This window comes from Furipterus horrens, unplaced genomic scaffold (genome assembly GCF_987537825.1).
Source record: "Furipterus horrens unplaced genomic scaffold, mFurHor1.1.pri manual_scaffold_6, whole genome shotgun sequence".
In the NCBI taxonomy this organism is placed as follows: Eukaryota; Metazoa; Chordata; class Mammalia; order Chiroptera; family Furipteridae; genus Furipterus; species Furipterus horrens.
In genome coordinates, this window is record NW_028327176.1 from 45,840,432 (window position 1) to 45,850,965 (window position 10,534).

The 10,534-nt window shown below is 35.6% G+C and overlaps 1 protein-coding gene across 2 annotated transcripts in view; it reads left to right on the forward strand.

Annotated features, from left to right (window-relative positions):
* ACTR2 (actin related protein 2) overlaps window positions 1–10,132 on the forward strand; it is a 34,265-nt gene extending 24,133 nt beyond the window's left edge. For both annotated transcript variants that reach the window (XM_090281405.1, XM_090281406.1), the window contains 3 exons: window positions 558–703; window positions 4,098–4,230; window positions 7,485–10,132. In XM_090281405.1, coding sequence (XP_090137531.1) covers window positions 558–703; window positions 4,098–4,230; window positions 7,485–7,655 — 450 coding nt within the window. In that variant the 3' untranslated portion in view covers window positions 7,656–10,132. The remainder of the gene's footprint in view (window positions 1–557; window positions 704–4,097; window positions 4,231–7,484) is intronic.
* The last annotated feature ends 402 nt before the right edge of the window (window positions 10,133–10,534 follow it).

The window sequence follows — 10,534 nt, forward strand, 5'->3', positions numbered from 1 at the left end:
ATCATAAAATATTTTTCAGATTCAGTGATTTAACAGAAGTTTCACACATGGCATAAAGTATTTTGTTAGCAATTTAAAGTTTCACAGTAATTATTCGGTGTGAGAAATTATTAAAAATCTTTAATTAAATGTGTTTATGCTACATGGTAAAAATACTTATCTACATGGTAAAAATATTTATAAAATTACAAATGTGTTTAAAAAATGTGAGGCATAAGCAGCATTGACATGGGTGTAATAGCAATGCAGTGGTTGATTAATGCTGCCTGGTAATGCATAGCGGCACGCCAAAGAAAGGAACATCCTACACTCACGTGTTGATGATTTCTCCAAGAAATTCCTGATATATTGGGGCAAGACATTCCATTTAAAAAAGCAGAACAGAGTATGATGATAATAACAATTATCTACATGTATTTTATTTTACCTTTTTTTCAAAAATGTATTTTGGGAAAAATGTGTGGCTGATACATGTTTAAAAGTATCAGTGTTCTCTTGAGAGCACTGGAAAAATTTTAATCTTTGCTGACTAATACCTGGGTAATCTTGGTTTCTAGCTCCCAGATGGCCGCATTATCAAAGTTGGGGGAGAGAGATTTGAAGCACCAGAAGCTTTATTTCAGCCTCACTTGATCAATGTTGAGGGAGTGGGTGTTGCTGAATTGCTTTTTAACACAATCCAGGCAGCTGACATTGATACCAGGTACGTTAGAAATGGTGATTTCAGAATTATTTATTGGAAATAGATGGAACATAAATAGTTGGAATGACTAAGTTGCCTGTTATCTCATTCATGTTTTTGAATAGATGAGGCAAAATAATTTTTTGATAGAGTGGCAGTCGATGTTTACATTATATCATTGTCTCAGAAGCCATTTTAAACTTTTATTTTGAGATAATTTAAAACTTAAAGTTGCTAGAATAATAAAGAGAACTCATGCATACTATTTTTCCACTTCTCCATTTTACTAATCTACACCTTTGCTTTATTGTTCCCTCTCTCTTTTCTGGGGCTAGGATGAATGTATAAATCCTTTTTACTCCTTAATTCACTTAGTAGTTTCTACGAATGAAAATATTCCCTCATATAGCCATAGTGTAGTTATCAAGTATAGGAGATTGATTACTAGTAATACTTTTATCTACCTTTCATATTTCAGTTTTGTCCACGGTCCTAACAGTGTCCTTTGATATGTTTTTTTATTTTCTCCAGCAAAGCATCATACATTGTAATAATAGTTGGCACATCTCTTAGTCACATTTTTTCTGCTACCAGGTGTCAAGTCAGCCTTTCATATAACATTGATGTCTTTGCAGAGTGCAGGCCAGGTATTTTAGAGAATTTTTCCCAATTTAGGTTTGAATGATTTCTCATGATTAGATTCAGGTTATGCATTTTGGGCAAAAATAGTGTTTCTGGGATATGTCTTTCTCAGGGTATCACATCCAGAGGTGATATCTGTCTGTTCCTTATTGGAGATGTTATTGTTAAGCTCTTAATGAAGTTTCCTTTTTGTTCCACTCTGTAGTTGTCTCTTTTTCCTTTCCTAATTTATAAGTAATTTGTGGGAAAAGACTGAGATTTTGTAAATCTCCTGTTCCTCTCCAGACTCTGCCCTCCATCTCTTTTTGTATGTATTGATGATTCTTGCCTCAATCTATTTTTATTGTGATTTTTGCAAGTAGACGATTTTCTAATTCCATCATTCCTCTGTATTTATTAGTTGGCCATTATAGCAAAAAAGGAAGTGCTTTCCTTCCCCTTTATTTTGTTTATTATCAGTATGGGTTCATGATTTTTTCTAGTGGATTATAATGTTTTGATTTTGCTGCTCAAATTGTCCCTTATTTGGCCAATTGGAGCTCCTTCAAACAGCCTTTGTGTCTTTTGTTGAGCACTTTCTATTTTGGGGCAGAGGATATTCCTGGCTTATCTTTAATTTTGTTTTTTGAATAGGTAGACATTAACAGTAAAGTAAAAGCTACATTAAAAAGTATATGTAGAAGTAGTGCTCTCCCTACTCCCTGTCCTCCACCCTAGTCCTCTCCTCCCTCATATAGGTAAATGGTCTCAATAGTTTCAGATTTATCTTTTCTGTGGTTCTTATTTTCTCTTACACAAAAGGTAGTATACTATAAATACTCTTGCACTTTGCTTTTTGTTGCCGTTGTTGCTTAAGATATTCTAAACAACCCTATACTATTTCCTAAGAGATTGTCTTCATTCTTTTTCTCAGTTGCATTCTTTTTTTCAGTGTATATGTACCATGGTTTATTCAGTGAATCTTAGTTATTCATAGATTCCAGTACTTGTGTTGACAAATAATGCTACAATTAATAACCTTGTGCACACTATTGTTTTGTAGTATTGGGCATGTATAGTCTGAAAATACTTCTAGAGGGGTAATTTTGGAGTTGAAGGGTAAATGCTTGTAGTTTTGTTATTGCTCATCATTCCCATCAATAACATACAAGGGCACCTCTGTCCCCCGGCTTGTTCAGTTTGTCAACTTTTTTACTTTTATGCTGGTCTGATGAGTGAGAAATGATAACTCAGTGTAGTTTTAATTTTCATCTCTCTTAAGAGGGAAGTTGAACATAATTTTTGTATGTTTAGGGGCATTTTTATATCTTTTTCTGGTGAATTTTCTGTTCTTGGCTTTTGCCTGTTCTGTAGAATTTTTGTAATTATTTTCCCTCTGGTTTTATATTAGCTCTATTTATCTGTTACAGATATATTGTTCTAATTTACTATTTGTCTCTTGCTTATGGTGTTTTTAGCTATACAGTAATTTGTTTTTATTTAGTCATATAAAAAAATATATAATCTTTTATTGCATGTGGAGTTTGAGTCATAGTTAGAAAGCCCTTCTCTACACTAAGGTTATGAAGAATTCACTGAAGCATTTTGTAAAGCAAGCGTTTGCTTACTTGTTTAACCCTGAATTAAATACCCACCTAATTTTTGTGGGATGACTGGGGAACAGGATAGCAATGGAAATTAATAAAAATAGCAATTGACTCATAAAATAAATCTATAAATCTAATGGAAGATGATAAAAATCTATTCTACATGTCATAATGGAAATTCTCATAATAGGAATTAGATAGATGGTTTTGTCCTTTGATTTAATGATCATTAATAGCAAAATTACATTAAAAAGTGCATTCCTGTTTAGGAGTTAGGCACTCCTAACATTGGAGTCAAGTTCAGTATCCTCTCCATAGACCCGGCAAGGGAAAGGAGCATAACGCAGAATCTTGTTTCTTTGTGTGTTCTACATATTGCAAGTATACATGTAAATGCTCATGGGTACACATCACATGTAGCCATATTTCAACTGCTTGGCTTATGCTACACTCAAGTGCCTGCTTTTGCAATTAAAAACAAAAACACTTTTTCTAGAAGCTAGAATTACAGTAGCCTGAGCCACTAAGAACCTGGGAGTAAGTAGAAACATGGAAGCCAGCTTGGTTGAAGCCAAAAGAAATGTGACTCAGCTCCTGAACTTTACTATGAGAGGAGTACCTCAGTCCCTCACTCAGAGTATATTACTTCTAATATATAAGCAATTATTTTAGATTTAATTATTTGATATTATAACCAACAGCGTATTTAAGGAAAGAAGAGGACTATAGCAAACACATCGATCTAACCAGCAACAGCCTCAAGGCAAAGGGACAAAAGGGGAAACTACAAAAGGCAAATGGAAAAATTGAAAAGCAAGAACTGGAAACATAGTAGAATATGGTTATTAAACAACCACATCTCAGAGGCTCCAGGGAAACACTGTGATAACACAGTCCAAATGCTGAAAGTTTGTAATATAAACTGTGGTCGTTATTAAAAAACTTGGTTACATTTGCAAGAAAACATGTCATGCTTTAGAAGTATTTTCATCAAAATTATAACATTTCATGTGAAAAGAGGATTTGTTCTCAAATAACAACAGTAATTGCAAACATTCAACTCTTTACATGTTGAATTTTATTTAATTATCCTGGCAACCTCCTAAGGCTGACATAAATAACAAAAACTCTGAAATACTGTTTTCCTAACCCAAAACCCCAAATGAATACCTATTGTATCTTTCTAGATCTGAATTCTATAAGCACATTGTGCTTTCTGGAGGGTCTACTATGTACCCTGGGCTGCCATCACGGTTGGAGAGAGAACTAAAACAGCTTTACTTAGAACGAGTTTTAAAGGGAGATGTGGAAAAACTTTCTGTAAGTATCAGTCAATAATCCAACTGTAAAACCCTGTAGAGTAGCTTTTGCATCTGCAGCCACCAGAGGGCGCAGAAATCTTTTCAAACAAATTTCTAATGCAGTCAAGTACAGCCTTGAAGAGACAGGAAAAACTAAATGGTTCAAGGTCATAAGCTGTGTCCCAGAATGGTCATACTCTGTGGTCACTTATGTATTCAGTAGATGAAAATGACTAGGTCCAGGTTCAAATATTCTGGATTGTTTGACAGGTAGCCTAGAATAGAGGTGTCTCTAAATGCATGGGAAGAACTTGCTGAACTGTGAAGGGATAAATGCCCCAGTTGGTGGGGGTTTTTTTTGGGGGGGGGTATGTAATCAGCCTTCAGTGCTACTCTTGGAGAGTCTCATATTTTTGATCCTCAGTTATTTTATGGCTATTACTTACATATGTCTTAACTCCCCAGGTTATGAAATGTTTTGTCTGTAATTCTTCTGCATCCCCAACAACTATCATAGCTCCTGAAACAAATTTTAATTAGTAGTTGTTGATGGGTAGAGTAGAAAGAAATTTTTAAACTACTATGTAATCATTAATGGTTGTTTGACATTGACTTTATCCTGTAAACCGGACTGTGTGAAGTATGCTATATACTGTGCTTGCAACCAGCAGTCATTTCATTGTGAATTAATCTCTGAGATTTGTCTCACTGACTTTGATCAGTTGTATTAGCTAATGAGATTATACATTAGAGGAATACACATTGGAGACACTAATGTTACATTTCTCATATGTGACTCAAAATTGTTGAAATTAAATTGAGTATGAACACACATGCATTAAACAAATTAAAAGACAGAAAAGGAGCCATATTGTCTTAAGTACTTCATCACTTGTCTTCTTTTATTAGGTTATAAATATAAATCAGTTTCAGGTGATCATTTATTCCACATAAATAGGGTGGGGCAAAGTTGTGAGTGTGTGAAACATAGTTTATTCTTGTATTATTATTTGTTAATTATTTTTCGTGTATTTTTCATGTGAACAACTAAACAAACCTACTTTTGCCCTTTAGCCCCACCCTGTATTTGTTGAACTCCTGGGAGCCAGACACTGGCCTAGATGCTGAGATAAAGCAGTGGTGAATGAAAATGAAATCCCTGTTTATGAAGAATAATATCAGTAGTAATAAGCACTAAGAAGAGAAGTAAAGTAAGGCCGGGGCTGGAAGGTGGTAGGTGTTGGGGAGATGGTGTGTTCTGTCATCTAGTGTGATCAGGGAGGGCCTCTCAGATGAGAAAACTTTGGAGCAGAGACCTGAATGGAGTGAGAAAGTGAGCCATGTGACTGCAGGAAGAACCTTCTAGGTGGGAACAGCAAGTGGAAAAGCCTCATCATGTTGGTGGGGGTGGACAGGCAGGGCTGGAGCTGAGTGAGCAATGGGCAGGCCTAGGATGTGACGTCAGAAAGGCAGTGGGGACGGGGGCTTTGTCAGCCACAGTAGAGTTTGGCTTTACTGAAATAGAAAGTCTTGGATTTTGAGCAGAGAAATGATAGAATGTGATTTGTTTTTAAAGGATTGTTAAGTCTGGTTTGAATAGGCTGTTGAGGGGAAGGAGAAAGGTGAATGAAAGGGAGGGAGAAAGACAGGTTAAGAGGTTCTGAGAGGAGGGAGGAGGTGGTAGAGGTTCATCAAATCGAAGAAGAGTGAAATGTAATGTCTTAGAGAGTGGAAGAGAGAGGAGAAATGTAATGGGATTGCTGACAGACTAAGGGGCACAATTGATGTAAATGATACATTTGAAGTAAGATGCTGTTTCTCTCCTATAGTGTTCAGTTGCTTTAGGGCAGGTGCAAGTAGAGTTTATCACCTGAGTTGCAGTTTTGCCATGTGAGTATGAGAGAGAGGACAGAGTCACCAAGGATAATGCCAGGAAATGATAGAGAGGGCACTTACACACTCAAGCAATAAGAGCAGGTGTGAGGAAAAGTCCCCTGGGGATCTGTGGATGACTTGGGCATGGAGTGGTGGATGGAGTAGCCTGATCGGAGTCAGAGGGGCTGTGGAGTTGTCGGGAGCGCTGAGAGTGAAGCAGCAGTGAAGAGTAAGAAAATTCCTGTTACCAAATCTCCAGAGTCAGGAAGGTATTTATTGTGTGAGAGAGAAACAGCAGCCAGCTGAGAAAGCTTCAAGGGTGACAGTGTCTTAAAGGCAGGCCAAACCTCCCTTAGAGCAGGAGTGGCCAAACTCCAGCCCTGTGCCAGAACCAGCTGTTTTGTCATAGTCTTTTGGGAACACAGCCAGGACAATTCTTTTGTATGGTGTTACCTATTGTTACATACTTTGTCTACAGCTGTAAGAGAGACCCGCAAAGCTTCAAGTATTTACTAAGTGGCCCTTTATAGGTAAAGTTTGCTGACCTCTGCCTAGGAGCAAAATAGTGATTCAAACAAAGCAGGAGGTTAGCCTCAGAGTTGATAACTGCTGTTTTTCTATGTCATACATTATCAGATCCTACAGTTTATTGATGTGACATAAACAGTTTAGAATAACATAGTTATTTTGAGTCCTTTTTCAGGATTTGAGACACTGTTAACAAAACTGCTACATTATTTTAAGGTTTCTCTTTTTAAGTGTTAACTAACCATACAGATTGAGGTGTGTCCTTGTTGGACGGTTAATACTGGCTGTGACTATAAACTTTTCCAACTTGTATTTCATTTTTTCTGTGTTCATTTTTTCTAATATTCCCATGATTTATTTTGACTGTATTTGGTCTTTTTTTATTTTGAGAATATTTTATTTGAATTTGGGACAGTAGAAAATGGGTTTTGTTTATAAGAAAAGAATTTCAATCTTTATTGCATGAGACTGGATGATAACAGCGTTAGGCCTTGAAGAACCCATAGAGGTCCTCTTATCCAAACTCTTCGTTTCATAGCTAGCTAGTTCAGTGATTGACCCATCTGTTCATTCACTGTTTGATGGGAAAAGCTGCCACAATCAGAACTCGGGTATTGGGGCTCCCAGTAGGACACTTTTGGTAGGTTCTGTTGATATGATGGTATAACAGGTTTAAGTCCGGACTGTTCTAAGCACACTGGCTATGAGTTTTGGGCAAATTACAGAATGTCTCAGACACTAAATTCTGCTGGTCTGCTTATGTCCCAGGACTGATAATTCAACAAGAGAATATATGAAAAGTCATTTTTATTTTTATAAAGCAGAAAGCACCGTGCACATGTGACATTTTATCATCTCTTTCTTCTTTAGAAATTTAAGATCCGCATTGAAGACCCACCCCGCAGAAAGCACATGGTATTCTTGGGCGGTGCAGTGCTAGCAGATATCATGAAAGACAAAGACAACTTCTGGATGACCCGACAGGAGTACCAAGAAAAGGGGGTCCGTGTGCTGGAGAAACTTGGTGTGACTGTTCGATAAACTCCAAAGCTTGTTCCCATCATACCCCTAACACTCTTTTTTCCTTTACTGCCAATCTTTGAACTCACTAAACTCCAGGACATGGAAGAGACCTCTCTTTGCCCTTTGACTGGAAAGGTCAGGTTTTATTCTGGTGTCTTGGGGAAGCTTTGTTAAATTTTTGTTCATTGGGTAAATCTGTTTAATTCAACCACTTCCTTACAAACACAAGGAGAGGGCAAAGGGTCCTGTCTGCTGCTTTGTTTCTTCCTGTAGGCATTTACATCATTCCTGTAGGCTTCCTATTTTCACTTTACTGCTCTAATGCTGCTAGTTTTAGCACACTAGGTGGTATGCCTTTATTAGCATAAGAAAAAAACTACCAGGAGCTTTTACATGTTATTGGGGTGGGGGTGGTAAGGGATGGGAGGGCAGCTGCTGAACCCTTTATGGCATTTCCTCTGTAGTGTGACGCTTTCAACAGTTTCTGGTACAGATTTAAGTACCTTCAAGCTCTAGTATTAACATTTTAGGGAACTATTAGGCTCTGAACTAAAGTGTTTTGTGTGGGTTTTTGTGTAAGGGTGAGGGGAGGTTGTCTTTTGATTTTGATTTTTTTTTTTTTTTTTTTTGAGCTTTGTTGCTCAAATGATGAACTTTATTTACAGTACTTTGATTTGGCAGGTTTTCTTCTACTCTTGGTCTGCCTGGAACTGTTTCCATATGATACAAAAAACAAGGATAGTACCCATTACCATGTGGCTTAGAGATTTGGTTTTTTAACTTCAGCCGGTGTTATCTGGAACTAGACTCCCTAAAATCTATCAGTAGAAAAGTAATATTTAAAAAAATGCTATTGGACATTTAAATTACAGATTTAAAAAGTGCTTAAGAGTTGATATTTTCTAAGTGCTTCTGCTTACACCAGAAGCATTAAGGTAACCCAGTGCCAAGTAAGCAAATTATTCTTGCAAACAAATTATTCTTTTAGTAGATAACTGACCAGTGCTTATTTAATAAAAACAAGTAGATACATATAAATAATTACTGGCAGTAGGTAATATTGTAGAATTAAAAATAACATTGAAATACGGGACTTGTTGCCAGTTGGGTAATTTTTATTAGTTTTCTGTTTTGATTTGAAACCTGGGAGTGGAGTAAAATTTGACTATTTAAAGTGTTGGTCAGGAAAAAAGAAATCAAGATTTAAATTTGTATCTATTGAAAAATTAACCATAACAACTAAATCTCAGCCATCTATCTTACACTTGAAAGAAAGGGTTGTTGGTAATTTTTAAATGTTAACAGGCTTTCCTCCCCGTGTCAGAAAGTCATATTTATGAGTTGTGTCAGAATTGCTTGGTATCTGAAAAATATCAGAGAGTACTCAGGCCGGAATTTTTTCTAAATTTGAAAAATAAAGTAATAAATAGTGCACTAAGTACAAAACGCAGATTCCAGAAAAAATGTTGTTTATAATGAAAAAAGAAGGCTTTGCTTTGAAAGTAGAAGCTTTTTTTTTTTTAAATAACTGAAATTGTAGAAATCATTGGCTTTAGAAAGTCTCATGAGAAAACTTAAAGTCAGGTTATATGAAATAAGCAGCAAAAGGAGGTTAGTTTTCATTATGCAGCTTCTGTTAATATTAAGTATTTTTTCTCTGTTTTACCTCAATTTGAACAAATAAAAGAAGTTTGCCTGCATGCTGGACATGCTTCAGTACATGTGAATAACCTATGAATAACATCTACCAGATTTTAGGGACCTGGATGTCAGAGTACTTTAGAATTCTAAAGTGTTCCTAAATCATGTTCTTATAAATCCCCCCAGCCTTTGGAGTACTGGACTTCTAAAGGACACAAATGTAGGACCAGTACCTATTAAGCTGTTCATTTCAGGTAAATGGATTGACTCTTGGCCTTTGGTCATGATTTTATAAAATGGGGGCAGAAAACAACAAAGAATGGGATAGGCTCTTAAATAAAATAGTGGAAGAGCATTTATCATCTGTTCCTTGGATGTAGAATTTGGTTTTAATTTCATAATCTGCTAGCAAACATGACATTAAAATGGTGTATTAATATATATAGCATAATTTTAAATTTTCACTTTATAATTTTCCTATTCCAAGATGAAATAATGCAGTTAGTAGTTTTGAGGGTGGGGGAGTATTGTGTATAATTGGAGTTGTCTGGTATGAAGTTCTCAAATTAAAATTATTTCTGTTTTAAAAAAGATCTGATTTTTAGCTCTTAAATCATTGTCATTGAAATTTCCAAGATGATTAAAATTCTATTTTTTTTTTTATTAGATTTGCTGATATCCTGTTTAAATCTTTTTCTTTAAAATGTAGTATTGGATGTTAACTTTTACACAGTTCCTGAGCACTGTTAGCAATATCAGGAAAGTATTTGAGAGCTCAGTGGCAAGTTAAATATTCTGAATTTAACATGAATACTTTTTGATTCAGAAAATAAAATCAGATTTTTCAAAGTAAATTTGAATTTTGTCTTTGTTTTTCTCTTAATAGTTTTTCTCTTTAGTTTCATTTTCTTATTTCTATTTTTATTTTTATTAATGCAGATAGATCGACAACTGTATGCTAGTTGTTAGGCCAAGTTCAGTTTAGTGTTCTATTATTTGACCAAAAAACCTCTTTATTTCTGGTATGATTTTAAATACATAAGGGGCAGGGGGACAAATTAAATAAGAGCACATTAGAGCGATAGCTATATAAGAAATTTTTTTTTCCCCTCAAGCAGAGACTGTTGTTTCCCAGAAGATACATTGGCTTTTACAATAGTAGGTAGATAGACATGTATGTAATGTGCCTCTTTTCACGGATATTTCAGCTCATCTGCAGACTTTTAGGCTTTAAAAAAAAAAAAAACTAATAGAAG